Here is a 15975-nt window from a genome sequence, read left to right as displayed (position 1 = left end):
CAGTAAGACTATCCTGTCCCTCCAGTCAGTTCACAGTGCACTGCTTTGCAGCAGCAGCAGTACTGGAACACTCAGCTAGGAGTGGAACAAGAATGAAGTCATCCCTTTTGTCAGCTGCTGACTCTTGTATGGGACTAATGAAACAAGTGAACCATATCTTACTGTTAGTTCCAGCTGAAATCAGAAGCCAGGAAATTAGTACAAGGACACCAAGTAAAAGACAACTCCGTGCCACTATCATCTCCTGAGATGTTCCCTGTTAGAGGAAAGCCCTGATATGGTCAAATGCATGCATCTGCATTCTGCTGTCTACTGCTGCAGTTCCTGAAAAGTTCTATATTTTGAAAAAAAAAAAAAAAAAGTCTTTTAAGCATCTTTACTTTGTCCAAGGCAAAAGGAACAATCTTAAACACGTAAAAAAAAGAGCCTGCTGAGAATTCAACGGGTGAATCTTAAAGAGCTTATAAAACAAACAAGTGTGTTTATTTTTCATGACTACCAAAATAGTTTACACAATATACAAAGAAAGATGTTATCAGGACACACTTGGAAATAACTCACAGTTGGATTCTTAAAAAACCTTTGTCCAGTGACATGTCCAAAATGTAAAATGCCATCTTTTCCTTCCTGAGCTAGTCTTAAATGTCCCTAACAGCAGCACTTCCATGGCTTTTTACTGGGTTTAATTCTTGTTTGAAGAGTAAAGCACTATCCATTGCTGGCTCTCAGTGGTTAGGACAGATCAGCCTCCAGTTAAGTGACTGCAGCCCTGTGTCTCCCAAACCAAGAGGACTTTTAAATATGCATAAGGTGATTTTTAGTTCATTCCACTTACCACCCCAAACCTTCGCTCGCACAATGAAGCCAGAAGCTCCAGCACCTGAAGTTTTCCTGATTAAGAAGGACATTTTGGAAGAGGACAGCTCAAGGGGCTTGTGAATGGTGTGCCAGAGCCACTGATCTCTCAGCTGTTCCAAGAAAACTATCTATTATTCCCAGAGCAGTCCTTCCATGTCCCCTCAAAAATCAGTAAAACCAAATGCACACTGACATCAACAGTTCGAGAGCACTCACTAACAGCAATGAAATGGAAGTGCTGCAACACTTTTTTTTTAAGCCAAAAAGCTTTCACTTGACTTGAGTACCCATTTGTAGTCTGATCTGAGGGATTCTGGGCATGAGGCACTCTACAAAAAATTTATTTTCAAAAAGCATGCACCGCAAATTTGCTCTTCAGCAGAAGCTTATACAGCAAGCAGCAGGTTCTATGCAGACGTGTGAGGAAAGGCTACTTTTCTAGGGTATCCACAGATAAATAAACTCTCTTGGTGCAAAAATAATTCTCTCAAGACAAAAAATAACTTACATCTTTGTAGCTTCTGTTTGGAAAGGAGAAGCAACAGGGCTTTAATGCACACGCAGCCCACGTTTTGTCACTCCTCACCCCCAGATTTTAACACTTGAAGAACTCTGCAAAGGAGCAAAGAATTCCTGGAAGCAGTGAGGCAGATGTGCTGAGGGATTATTTAATTGGTATCAGTACTGCTAATGTCAAGCAGTCCTTTGTACCTCAGCTTTTCTCACTTTGCAGAATCATTTTGGGCAAGCTCTTTGAAGGAAGAGATGCTTCTCAGAAAGTCACAAATCTTTTAAGTAATACTGCTGTTTCTAGAAGTTGCCAGAGACAGCTGACATCTATTTTGTGATCAGATGGATCAACAAAAAACTTGTGCTTGGGCTCATGTCACTTTATCATCATTTTTAGCTTGCTTTTCCCTATTTTAGAAGACAATTAAGCAATTCTGGCAGACGAAGATGGTATTTTTGCATCCTATTACCTTGTCAAACAGGGCACAAGCACTATGCACAACCAGAAAAGAATCCTCACAGCAAAACTATGACAGGGTCAGAAGTGGATGAGTGTTTCTGCACAGGCAGACACTTATGTCCATCTCCACAACACCGACTCACTGAACACGACTTACCAACAACCAGCAAGTTCCTTGCTTACATTCTGCAGTTGATTTAGAGAAATCCCAGTTACTTTAGCAGAAACAACCCTGCCAGCTGGTGAAACTTCTCTGCACAGAAAGGACTGTATGCTGCCTGAGCTCAGCAGTAAGTTCCTCCCTGTCCAGCCATTACAACATGCATTTTCTGTCTTCCTCCTTTCCTGAGTCATCTCCAATAACTTATGCACATCCCTGCACAGGGAGGTCCTTTTCAGGCCAAACAGGCAAAACAAGATGAGATATACGACTCCACAGTCCACTGAGTTTGTCTGTGTCCATGCTGCTGTAGGAAGTAGGAACATCTGAATTGATAAACTTTTCCCAGAGGAAATCCCGGACTTTCTCCTCAACTTCTCTCATGGTGAGGCTTTTTCTGAGTGACTGCTCACCCAGGAGAACTGTCAGCAGGAGAGCCACATCCTTAAAGGCTGAGTTCTCATGGTCACAGTACTTGTAAAAGATTAAGGTGGAGCTTGCAGGCAGTAACTCAAATCGGTGCACCACGGCTACTTTCTTGCCTTTGCTGAACCCGGAGCTGAGCTCATTATCGACTTCTTGCTTGACAGTGTCACTGTCCAATATGGCTTTGTCTTCCCCATCAATTTTGATTGCAGCAGCATTCTGGGAGAAGGCAAGTGCTTTGGCAATCTCATTACTTAGGCATCTCAGTGCCTTCTCAGCTTCCTGGCCAGCTGTGAGCAGCAGAATGGCAGGCTTCAAATGCAGATGGGAAGTGTTAAGGTGTTTCTCAAGGAGCACGTGGATTTTTTTCCACAGATCGGGGTTCTGGCTTTGGTAAGTATTTTCTAGTTTCTTCATCTGGTCCCGAAATGCTTGCACAATTTGAGCATTACTGCTTGAATCTGGACTTCTCCAACTCCACAGGACAAAAAGCAATAGGACAGCAATTAACAGAACCAGTAACAGAGTCCAGCACTTGTGAAATCCACTCTGCAATTCAGCATTATCTACAGAGAAGAGGAGCAAACAGGAAGAAAACAATGTTTTAAAGAGAATCAGAAACCACAGAATACTTTTGCTTGGGAAAGACATTGAAAATCATCAAGTCCAACAGTTATCTAACTCTACCAAGTCTACTACTAAACCATGTGGTCCCTCAGCACCACATCTCTGTGGCTTTTAAGCATCTCCGGGCATGAGGATTCAACCACCTCCCTGGGGAGCCTTTCAGTGAAGAAGTTTCTTCTAATATCCAACCTAAACTTGCCCTGGTGCAACTTGAGGACATTTCCCCTTCTCCTCTCACTTGTTCCTAGGCAGAAGAGACCAACATCCACCTCACTACAATCTCCTTTCAGCCAAAAAGTGAGAGGAACATAAGAGGAAACAGTAGAATTCAGTGAATTCATTCCCCTTTCAAGCTGCTAGACTTGATAATCTTGAAAGTCCAGCCAAAATGATTCTCCTGGCATAACATAAATTTATTCTAGTTTAAAAAAACCAACCAACCAACCAAATAAACAAACAAGCAAATATGAACTTCTTTAGCAACTTAGTGAAGCGATAGCACTGAAAAAGAATATTTACACAAATGTCCAGATTCAGCAAGTGGACACTGTTCTGAAAAAGAAGCTCTTTGGCAGTCTACCAATCTTCCATTCCAGTTTATCAATTCAAACTAGGAGATTAGACCAGTTCTGAAAAAATGCCAAGCTTTTTCCCCCCTCATTTAGACTCTGCAGAGAAAGCCTTAAACAAAACCTGATATCACCAGAGTAGTTCACGTGTTTATCCCGTAAGGATAAAAGTACTTTGCAGCAGTACTTGTAACTCACATACTGGTGATCCACACCATCAGAAAATGCCTTTGGATCAGTCTGTTTCACACAGATCACAGCCAGCAATCAGTGCAGGAGAAGCATATACAGTTGCCAGTGTTTTGATTTCGGTTTGTACTTGCATGGTCAAATTCACACTTGCTTGACCTACTACAAGCACAGGGTTCAATTCTGTTCCCAGTGAAATCAGCGACAGAATACAACCACCTCCTTGGAAACAGGAAAGCACTGTGCACCTTTTGCTACCTTTACACATCCTAACTTTCATCAGCACAGTAGCACAACTGTTAAATGAGATCACCGCTAGGCCTGTCTCAGTTTTCACATTGCAGCACATCTTTTAAACACTACACATGGAAGATCTTAAGTTTTGGTAGAAGTGTTACCTATTATACAACACTCTTCCTTCGTGCAGAAAGCATGAGCCCTAGCAAGCAAGTCAGCTCTTCTGGCAAGGGCTCTGTTCAACACTAGCTACCAGGAAATCTAATACTTGGACGGGCACCGAAATGGTTAAATGTGACACAAACATGGAACAGAAGTGAAAGCAGAAGTCTTACTTCTGGCCAAAGGCTGTGACAGCTTCCCTTTACTGGGCTGAACTTGAAATGTACTTCTGCCTGTTAAGAGATTAAGAAAGGAACATGAGAAAAATACTAAGACAACAATTATATTCCAGTTAGCAGAGAGATGAAGTCACCAAGCTGCCTTCTTTTCAAGGAAAAAAAACACTTCTTACTCTTTTACACCCAATATTCTACAAAGCTTACAGGAAGGCTAATGAAGCACCCCCTGGACAACATCTTGTTGAAGCAAACACAGTCCTACTAAGCAGAAGCAAACACGAGGCTGTGAGCTCATCCTGGGTAGGGCTGCGTCAAGCATGGGGCTTTCTGTTCCTCCCTGCATCATACGCTCCTGTGCTCAAGGCAAGGTTAGTCTTGAACAAGGAAAATGACAGATCCACTGCTATTACTGGCCTGAGAAGTCCCATTCAACTGGCAGAACAACCCTCCCACCTATGTTGTGCCAAATGTCATTTCTTAAGCCATTTTGACAATCTGGTATGAAAAAAGCATGAGTCCTCAACTTTCAACTTGTGACAGATCATCCCCAAAGACTTTCAACTCTTGAAAGGCTACACAAAGGCATTTCAATGGGTGTTCGAAAACCAAGTAGATGTGGCACTTCAGGGCATGGTCTAGTGGTCACTCTGGACAGGAAAAGTCTCTGAGGAGACTTTATTGTGGCCATCCAGTATCTTAAGAGGGTCTACAAGAAACCTGGTGAGGGACTTTTTAAGGTGTCAGGTAGTGATAGGACCAGGTCCCTGGGAATGGGGCAAAACCAGAAGTGGGGAGATTCAGATTGGATGTTAGGAAGTTCTTCAGCATGAGAGTGGTGAGACACTGGAAGAGGCTGCCCAGGGAGGTGGTAAAAGCCCCATCCCTGGAGGTTTTTAAGGCCAGGCTGGATGTGGCTCTGAGCAGCCTGATCTAGTGCAAGGTGTCCCTGCCCATGGGACCTTGAGGTGCCTCCCAGCCCTGACAATTCTGTGTTTGTGGAGGTGCTGGGCAGAAGGTTGGACTTGATGATCTTAGAGTTGTTTTTCAACCTCAATGATTCCATGATTCCATGAATCAAGTGCAAGATGACAAAGTGGCAGAGATTTAAGTCTATTTTTTTCTGAACAAGGATCCCAAATCCCAGTTACATTTCCTGAGTTTACTTGAGAATTTGAGGGATAGAAATCAGAAGCATAATTAACATATAGATTAGAAAAATAACATAAACCAAGATACAAGTAGCAAAACCAAAGCAGCATGTTAAGGGGCTAGTTTCATCACACTCCCTCCATCTAGCTTGGGTCAGAGCCTGCTACATCAGCAGTCAGTTTCTTGTGATCAGTTGTGCTTTTAAAGCAAAATGCAAGCTTTCATCTTCAAAATATACTTCTGGCCTATTTATTTAAATGGACTCAGGCAGCAAAGTGCAAGAGACATTATCCATAAAAGCACATCATGAACAAGTTTCCCAAGAGATCAGTGTGAATATATGGAGTGCAATTACTGGTCAACATGCCTTCTGCATTTAGTCAGTTAATTAAATAGACATGAGAATTTCTGGCTCCTTGTGAACTAGATCAACTGGTTCAAAGCTGAAAGCTCTCTTCATAATATTTAACCAGGATACTGTCAATGGCACTACTGGGAATAAATGGACCAAACACACCCTGCAGTAGTTATTTCAAGAACACTTCAATACATTCTATAACCTCGTTTCTGTATGAATTTAATTACAGAAGGTGCTAAAAGCAGCTCTGGTTTAAGATGGAGTTTAACTGGCTTAAGGAGCTACAGTATTCTGTAATTTCAACCCTCCCACCCCAACAGGGCACAGCTTGTGGCTAGCTAAGCTTATATAAGCATTCTAATACTTAACAGCTCAAAATCACCTCAAGTTTGTAATGTTTTCTAGTGTAGCCCTGTTTGCAGAGACTAAGTTTCATACTTAGGAGACAGCTGTGGTTCATACCCTAAAAGAAAAAAAAACATTTCAATAAACTGCCTAAAACCAGATCCTTTCCTACCAAAAAATCCTGCAGAAAGGCAAAGCAAATTATAGGTCTTGCCCAACTCAAAAAGTGTAACTTCTGCAGATATTTGAGAGCTTTCAGACTTTCAAGTGATTTTCCAGAGCTCTTCACCCAACACAACTGGTCACTCCTACAGCACCTACTACCTCTGGCACAGGAAAGGAAAAAGTACCAGACTAGGTAGAACTCCTTGCACCAATTCATTTATGAAAGGTCTTTGAGCTTCTCTAGGCTGAATTCTGATATACAAGACATTATTTACCTATACCTGCTCAGGATAGCAACAAGTGCCAAGACACTAAGAACAGAAGACTACTAAGAATCCAGAACATTATTTTTCCCCTTCTTCTTTCAAGTACTATTCCAACAGGGAGAAAAAGTAACAAAACCAACCAAAGAGAAAAAAATCTCAAAGACAGGGAACTGGTCATTAGATGAAGGGAGAAAAGAAATAGTGCTTCTCTCCAGGAGTGTATGACAGCTATCTCAAGCATAGCAGGCCACCATGGCTCAGGGTAATGCCTGAAGAGAAGGCAATCTGTAGCAACTAACCTAACTGGTACCAAAAGGGAAGGTTTTGTTCCCTTCCTCAGCTCACGCTCACAATGCCACTAGTACATGGTCTGCACTTACTGATTGTCCCATTAGTCAACTTAGTTTCCCAACTCAGCCAAAAGAGACCAAAAAACTGAGAAAAGAAATGTAGGTCATTTTCTGTGGCCAGTGAGTTGAACAACCCCATGGAAGGGCCCTGGAATGTTCTGCCTCCTCCAGCTTCCACCTGAACCGGCCTCCTAGGTCCTTCTCCACCTTCCCACAAACATCCCAACACACAAAAAAAACCAACATAAGCAGAAGAAAGGAAAATCATTCTGTACTTTTAATTACAGGGAAAGCCTAAGCTTCTATTTTTCAACTTACTCTGTGATGCAGCTGAATGATGCTTTTCATTTTTCTCAAGGAAGTCAGCCTTTTTTTCTGAAACCAAAGCACAAATGAAAGAACTTCTTTATCTCATCAGAGCAAAGCAGACAAGCCATACATGTTCTTAGCTCTTTCTATGGAAATCTTCAAAGGTTATTTAGGGAAGGAGTATAGACTGTGCAGCCAATCTTGGCCTGCCCCACATGACAGCCTCTTGGACCCCTCTGTAGATGAGGAAAGCTGCCATTACCTATTGGAGAGGTGATGCTTTCCCAAAAGGACATAAAACTATCCTTCCTATTTTTGATTTTTAAAAAGTAATGATGGAATAATTACAAAATGCAAAGCATGGGAAATCAGCAGTCTCAATTCATAGAATCCTCTGGGTTGGTATGGGCCCTTGAAGTCATCTAGTCCAACTCCCCTGAAGGTAGTGGATATGGCACTTCCAGAACCAAAACTGTTCTGCATGTTTTTCACTTATGAAGCAAAAACTAAGCAGCAGGGGAGAAAATCAAAACTAAATAGTGTGAAACTACCATCTTAACACCACTGTTATCAATGCAGGGAGACTCCAGCAAACATAGACATTCTTGGCTGCCTGAGCACCACTCCTGCCTGTGCTCCTGGGAAACAGCCAGCTGACACAGATGCGGTTTTGCACCAGTTCATACCTCTGTTTTGTCAGTCTGTTGATAACTGCTTCCAGTGCTCCCCCATGAACACTGTGATTAGGGCTTCTCCTGAGCAAATGAATGCTAGCCACCTCCCTCTCTCTCTCACCATCTCTCCTAGAAATCTCCCTTATACTGTGCATCTGTTTGGATGTATTCACACCACTCATAGCAACACAACTACTTGCTGCTGGGCTAAAAAGTATCCTGTATTTTCTTCCTCATTATATTTCCCTATTGCTTCTGTAATATACATGAAGAAAAATCTCTTGAGCAATGAACAGAAGAAGTGCTCCCCTTGGTACAGTCAGCTCCCCTCTGCTAGAGCCAAAAGTAACTCCTTTTTAAGGAGTTTTAAGGGAAAAAAAGGGCCCTCTAGAGGTCCCCTCGAAGCCAAAGCATTCTATGAGTCTATGAAAAAGAACAGTTCTGTTTTGCTTTGCCTGAGGCAATTAAAGATCCGCTCTCAGAACAGTTTTTGAAGCAGGTATGACATTACTAATCTTTTTTGTTTGCTCTTCAGAAAACCAGATGGGTATGTCTTTGTCAAGGCTGCAAACTGCCCTTTCTTTAACTCCAAGGTTTTACAACTAAGCAGATGACTGTCACACTACAGTCAGGTTTAATTTGACTCACAGGTAGGAGTACACTTCCAAATTGTCTTTTTTACTTCAACTTCTTAATCTTTTCAGATTTCAACTCAACAACAGCCCTTTTTGCACCAGCACTGAAATGCTGTCATGTAAGCATATTTAAGCCATCATTGGTTACACTACGGACCAGCGATACTACCTTTTAATGGTGTATAAATGTTTGGCTGATGCCCTGCTGGATTCTCAGGTTCATTGCTGTCATAAGCCTTTGTGTTTTCCTTTACTGGAGTCTCCTGAAGGTGAACTGAGGAACTGGCTGTCAGGGGGTGGAAAAAAAAAAGGAAAAGATGATATTTGTTACAGGGACAGTATCATTTGTGCCCATAACATCACAAAAGTGACACAGGTTCAGAACATACCTGATCGAAATCAGTGATTTTCATGTTGTGATCTCACAGCACTTACTTTTTAAAGATGTAACCAAGGCTTGAAAAGCTTATGCTAAATATAAGTTGGCTACAAACTACAGCTCTCAGTAGGCCAGTAAGATGAGGGAGGTTATTCTGGCCCTTGTACTCAGCACTGGTCAGGCCACACCTTGAGTACTGTGTCCAGTTCTGGGATCCTCAATTGCAGAGAGATGTTGAGGTGCTGGAACATGTCCAAAGAAGGGCAATGAAGCTGGTGAGAGGCCTGGAACACAAATCCTATGAGGAGAGGCTGAGGGAGCTGGGGGTGTGCAGCCTGCAGCAGAGGAGGCTCAGGGCAGACCTCGTTGCTGTCTACAACTACCTGAAGGGAGGCTGTAGCCAGGTGGGGTTGGGCTCTTCTGCCAGACAACCAGCAATAGAACAAAGGGACACAGCCTCAAGTTGTGCCAGGGAAGGTTCAGGCTGGATGTTAGGAGGAAGTTCCTGGCAGAGAGAGTGATTGGCATTGGAATGGGCTGCCCAGGGAGGTGGTGCAGCTGCCGTGCCTGGAGGTGTTGAAGCAAAGCCTGGATGAGGCACTTAGTGCCATGGTCTAGATGACTGGATAGGAGTGGGTGCTAGGCTGGTCTGGATGATCTTGGAGGTCTCTTCCAACCTGCTTGATTCTATGATTCTGTCTACACCACCACAGACATTAATTTTGCTTTTATTCTTGGGGAAAAAGAAAGACAGCAAGACACCAGATTGCAAGAACCAAGAAATAACCTTACACTGAAGGAGTTCAGTGTAAACTAGTAAGGATGAGAGTAAAGAGAATTTTCCCCACAGCTTTAGGCACACAACTCCCTAACTATAATCATGCTGTCTTCCATAGCATCAGGCAGAAAGGGAAAAAAGAAGAGAGAAGCAAATACAGAACATAAGGCCCCATTATATGTAATCCAAACCACCCTTACTGGAACTGCAACCTAGGGCACCTATGCTCCTACCTTTATCCTCTCAGAAGAATCTAACCCAACACTTTTGGAGTGTTTGCCAAATTACACAGCCGTGGAGATGCTGAAACCCAACTTAGTTCATGTTACTAACTAGAGAGAATCATGCCCTCTAAGGTGACAAGAGTCATTAAGGACAGGTTTTCAAAACCAGCCAAAACCTGAAGAGGTTTGAAATGGCAAAGTGCAACCACGTGGTTGCCGCCAGATTCAAGGGAGGAAAAACAGTTCAGGGCATGGAGTAAAAGCTGTAGTACATCTGAGAAGCAGACTGTGACACAGGCCTCAGGCTGAAAGGCATAAGTAGCAGAAACAGCAAAGTGAAGAATACAATTGGTGCAACTATTTCACTGCAACATTCACACTTCTGTTATTTTAACAGCACTGGGCTCTCCCAGCGTTTAATGTGTTTCTGCAGCTCATTTACCATACACACAAGGGCAACACACAGCTTGCCACCTAGTGTTTATTCATTTTACTTCATAGAATCAGTCAGGGTTGGAAGAGGTCGTAATGATCATCTAGTTCCAACCCCCCTGCCATGGGCAGGGACACCCTACCCTAGATCAGGCTGCACACAGCCTCAGCCAGCCTGGCCTTAAACATCTCCAGCCATGGGGCCTCAACCACCTCCCTAGGCAACCCATTCCAGGCTTTCACCACTCTCTTCTCTTGAAGACTGGACATGAGGAGGAATTTCTTCATCATGAAACCAGCTTTCTTGCTTCTCTATTCCAGCATTTTCATCATGCCAGTGTATCCTTCACATGCAAGGGACAGAAAAAAAACCAGCCAGAACAAACCCAAAACACAAACAACAGAAAATGTGAGGGTTTGGACTAACATGAAGAGCTGGCCACATGCACTTGAAGCCCAGAAAGCCAACAACATCCTTGGCAGCATCAAAAGAAACATGGCAAGCAGGTTGAGGGAGATGGTTTAATCCCTTCTACTAAGCTTTTCTGAGACCCCTTCTGGAGTGATGTGTCCAGCTCTGGAGCACCAACACAAGGACATGGAACTGCTAGAGTGATTCCAGAGGAGGTCAGAAAGATGGTCAGGGGACTGGCACACTTCTGCTACAAAGAGAGGCTGAGAGAGTTGATGTTGTTCAAGCTCGAGAAGAAAAGGCTCTAGGGGGACCTTAGAGCAGCCCTCCAGTATTTGAAGTGGGCTACAGAAGAGCTAGAGCTGTTTACAAAGGCATGGAGTGGCAGGATGAGGGGTGATGGCTTCAAACTGGAGGAAGTTCTATTTAGATTTGACATTAGGAAAAGAATTTTCATTCTAAGACTGGTAAGGCACTGGAACAGGTTGTCCAGAGAAGCTCCAGAGGTGTTCAAAGTCAGGTTGCACAGGGCCTTGAACAACCTGATCTAGTGGGAGGTGTCCCCGCCTGTGGCAAGGGGGTTGGAACTTAGATGATCTTTAAGGTCTCTTCCAGTTCAAACTGTTCCATGATATTAAGTCCCAGGTACAACTGTACAATATTTGCAGATAGTGAGCAGGATACTGTATTTTCAAACCCATCTTAAAAGCCTGTTGACTGATTTCCCACCAACCTAAGAATGAAGATACTCACCAGATTACTCAACCTTCAGTAATAAAAACCTCTAAGCAGAAGTGAGAAACAAGTCTCTCAAGTTGTGGTCTTACTTCCATTCTGCTCTCAGGGAGTCATAGTTTACATCCTGATAAAAATCCACCCTGCTCAGCCTGCTGTTTCACACAGGCACTGCAGCATTCCCCTAAACTCTGCAGAAGCACCCCCAGCACTGTGCAGCTGCAGGCAGGAGGACTGTGAGGGAGAAAATTACTCCTCCTCTTCCATATAAAGCTAGGAGCAGCTGTGGAGCTGTTGGAGGGTAGGAGAGCCCTGCAGAGGGACCTGGCCAGGCTGGGTGGGCAGAGGCCAATGGGATGAGACTGAACAAGGCTAAATGTAGGGTTCTACACTCTGGCCACAACAACCCCAAGCAGCACTACAGGCTAGGGAAAGAGTGGCTGAGAGCAGCCAGACAGAGAGGGACCTGGAGGTGCTGGTAGAGAGCAGCTGAACATGAGCCAGCAGTGTGCCCAGGTGGCCAGGAGAGCAAATGGCATCCTGGCCTGGCTCAGGAGCAGTGTGGCCAGCAGGACAAGGGAGGTTCTTCTGCCTCTATACTCAGCACTGGCCACACCTTGAGTGCTGTGTCCAGTTCTGGGCCCCTCAATTCAAGAGAGATGCTGAGGTGCTGGAAGGTGTCCAGAGCAGGGCAGCAAGGCTGGGGAGGGGCCTGGAGCACAGCCCCAGGGGGTGTGCAGCCTGCAGAAGAGGAGGCTCAGGGCAGAGCTCATTGCTGGCTACAACTCCCTGAAGGGAGGCTGTAGCCAGGTGGGGTTGGGCTCTTCTGCCAGGCAAGCAGCAACAGAAGAAGGGGACACAGCCTCAAGTTGTGCCAGGGGAGGTTCAGGCTGGATGTTAGGAGGAAGTTGTTGGCAGAGAGTGACTGGCATTGGAATGGGCTGCTCAGGGAGGTGGTGGAGTCACTGTCCCTGGAGAAGTTCAAGACAAGCCTGGATGGGGCACTTAGTGCCATGGTCCAGTTGCTTGGCCAGGGCTGGGTGCTAGGTTGGCCTGGACGATCTTGGAGGTCTCTTCCAACCTGATTGATTCTATGGCCTCTTAATTCCTTCTGTTGTGACTATAATCAAACTTTATTAGAGCCTGAGGAGGTCAAGGGAGGAAACCTCTTGCTCCAGCCTCATCTTTTGAGACATGTACAAAAAACCCCACAGCCATCGAGCTGTACCTCTTGGAGCAGCCCAGCTGCAGTTGAAATACCAGGCAGGTCTATACCCTAGTAGCCATCATTTGGGTCTAACAACTACCCAGAGCTGTTTTTCCACAGATAAGCTTATGTACTTCCCCCAGGAAATACACATAACCTTTCTCTTCCTCTCTAAAGAATTTTCCACACATCCTGGGACTTCTGCTCCCGAAATATATTGGCAGCTCTTTTTAAGGGCAGTGCCACACAATTAGGGCCATGCACTACAGCTGTTAACAAGAGCCTGGCAACATCTTTGTCACAAGAATACAGATGGGAAGAGAGCAGAGTCTTCAGCTCACCCAACTCTCCTTCTGAGGATTACCACATGCTTATGATCTTTACAGTCCAACTCAAAATAGACCAAGAGACTAAAAGGGAAGGAAACACAATCTGCTCACAGTGTTCTGGTGGGATAACAGGCTAACGCCGTACAACTGTATAGCAAAAGTTAGCATCCCTCTAAAGCTTTGAGGAGAGGATCAACTAAAAAATGAGAAGGTGCCACAGAAAGCTAACAAAACAGTTTGCCCAGCCCAGTTTCCAAGAAGTAAGCACCAATACGTGCTTGGCCCTTTCAGAAAAGGCAGGCAGGCCTCCCTTAGGCACTTCCTCCTAAGCACTGCTGCTCACTGAATGGAGCACACCCGTACCGATTCTGCAGCTCGAGTGACCTCATTTAAACTCAGCCTTTAAAAAACAATCAGCGTTAGCAAAATCGGTTATTCTTCACTTTAACCCAGAACCAAACACCACTCAAAGTGACACGCCGGGTAAAACAGCCACCTACGGGCTTCAGCACCCTCTGCATGCACCAATCCTTTTGCAAGGCCTGGAAGCACTCCTGGTCTCTTATGTATGGCATGAAAACCACAGGAGGATTTCTCGTCCGTATGCCAGAACCACAGTTAAATCTGCTGAAGAGCTAAAACCCAATAAATTCCATTTTCTCCAGTTTGGTGCACCCAGTGCCACTCTGCATGAGAACCTACCTGCCCGTTTACGTTGTCTTATCGGGGGTCGAGTCAAAGAGTCTGGACACACAGCGTCCTGCTCGTCCTCTGAAACGAGAACCAGGTGAAGGGCACGGCAAGGCCGGGCAGCTCGGCTCAGCCCACCCGCCTCACGGCCTCCAGGCACCACCAAACACCCCCTTCAGGCTCGCTAGAACACTCCAGTGACTCCAGCGGGGAGGATACCCCCGCTTCAGCCCCCCCGGCTGCCTCGGCCTAGGCGCCCACGGGGAAGGCGAGGCCGAACCAGCCCTCTCCGTTTCGCGCTGCCCTACCGCGACCTCCACCGCGGGATCCACCGCGCGGCGCTCTACGAGCCCGCCAGCGCCGCTCACCCTCCAGCGCCCCTCTGGGGCCGGGCTTGACCGCGGCCTCCTCCACCTGCGGCGCCGCCGCCGCCGCCAACCGGGAGCTTCTCCGTCTGCAATTCTCGGTAGCATCCAGCGGATCCTGCCCGTCGCCGCTCTCCGCCGTCATCATCCTGCCTGCTGCTGCCCCGCGGCTCCGCCACGGCCGCCCTCTACCACGGCCTCTCCCGCCGCTCGCCACTGCCCCTGCGCGCCGCGCCGGACCGAAGCTGCCGCCTTCTGGCGGCGGGGGCGGGTCCAGGAAGCTCACTTCCCGGCGGGCCGGGCGCGGGGGACGCTCAGCGCCCAGCCCTTCCGCCGCCTCCCCGCCCGCCGCTGCCGCTGCCGCCTGAGCGCGGAGGGGGCGCCGCGGCGTCACGTGGTACAGCGGCTGGCCCGCCATGGCCCGCGCGCCCCCCGCCCCGCCCCGCGCCCCTGTGCCTGCCTGCGCCCGCGGAGCCGACGGCGGAGCCTGCTGCTGCGGGAGGAGGCCGAGCGAGGGCCGGCGAGCGGCGGGGAGCGGCTGTCCGCGGCCTGCCTGTGCCGAGGCTGCCCCCTAGTGAAAAGAATGAGGGAGCGCCCGGCGCTCCGAGCCACCCCCTCGGCCGCGGCCTCTCCCAGGGCGGCGGGGCCCCGCTGGGGGCGGCTCGGGAGGGGAGTCCGGGCCCGGCGAGTCCTTTCGCGTAGAGTTCCGCTCGTTGCCGCGATCGCTGCAGGCGAGCTGCCCGCCTGGAGCTGGACGAAGCGCGGCGAAGCGCACCAGGCGGCTTCTCCTCCCCCGCACCTGTAGCGCCGAGGCGGGCAGGGGCGCGGGCAGGGGCGCGGGCAGCGCCTCGAGTGACCCTGTGCGAGCTGCCAGGCGCTGCCTCCTGCGTGCCCGAGCGGGCGGCCGAGCACCGAGCCGGGGCGTTCCCACCCGGGAGGGATAACGCGTGGCGCCGCTGTGCTGGCCGCTTCTCTCCGGCAGATGGACGGAGTGCTCCGAGTGAAGGCGGTCACGCTGTACGGTCGGTGTTTGCTGTCACGTAAAATGAACGCGGATTGCATTTGAAACGGCCACACGATTCCGGTGCATCCCTTCGGACAGCGGACGACGGTTTCTGTAGCTGTCACGCAGGTGTTGGAGCAAGGCAGTGAACGGTCTAGGAACAGTTTGACGATAACTTGCTAAGGTTGCACAAATTGCAGATGATTTCTGTACACTGAAAAAGGCAGGGTTGAAGCAGGCAATACACCCGTAACAGCAGTATCTCAATCCGCAGAGCTCCAGAAAACACGTGCACATGATGTTCGTTGTCCTGCAGGATTGTAAACTGGGGAGTGTGTCCACATGTTTGCTGCATCCAGTTCCGGAGCCACTATTACAAGAGGGATGTGGAGATGCTGGAGCATGTCCAGGGAAGGACCACGAGGATGCTCAGAGGGCTGCAGCAGAAAGAGTTGGGGCTGTTCAGTCTGAAGAAGAGGAGACTCCCAGGTGACCTTCTTGTGGCCTTCCACGATCTGAAGGTTACCTACAAAAAAGCTGAGGGGGGACTCTTTAGGCTCTCCGGGAGTGACAGGACTGGGGGGAATGGAGCAAAGCTGGAGGTGGGGAGATTCAGCCTGGAAGTGGAGAGGAAATTGTTCAGCATGAGAGTGGTGAGAGCCTGGACTGGATTGCACAGGGAGGTGGTTGAGCCCCCATGCCTGGAGGTGTTTAAGGCCAGGCTGGATGAGGCTGTGGGCAGGCTGCTCTAGGGAAGGGTGTCCCTGCCCATAGCAGGGAGCTTGGATCTGGC

General features: G+C 47.5%; 1 protein-coding gene across 1 annotated transcript; it reads right to left on the bottom strand.

Moving 5' to 3' along the window:
- Positions 1-461: 461 nt before the first annotated feature.
- On the bottom strand, positions 462-14597 carry LOC135177813 (torsin-1A-interacting protein 1-like). Its single transcript, XM_064148270.1, has 6 exons — positions 14183-14597; positions 13827-13895; positions 8798-8914; positions 7329-7385; positions 4372-4431; positions 462-2980 (listed from the first exon to the last, which is right to left on the bottom strand). The coding sequence occupies exons 1-6, from the start codon at positions 14595-14597 to the stop codon at positions 2193-2195; spliced, it is 1506 nt and encodes a 501-aa protein (XP_064004340.1). The 3' UTR covers positions 462-2192.
- Positions 14598-15975: the final 1378 nt, after the last annotated feature.

The sequence above is a fragment of the Pogoniulus pusillus genome, chromosome 8, assembly GCF_015220805.1.
Source record: "Pogoniulus pusillus isolate bPogPus1 chromosome 8, bPogPus1.pri, whole genome shotgun sequence".
Classification (NCBI taxonomy): domain Eukaryota; kingdom Metazoa; phylum Chordata; class Aves; order Piciformes; family Lybiidae; genus Pogoniulus; species Pogoniulus pusillus.
The sequence above is the reverse complement of the archived record's forward strand: the minus strand, read 5'-3'. Positions and strand labels throughout refer to the sequence as shown.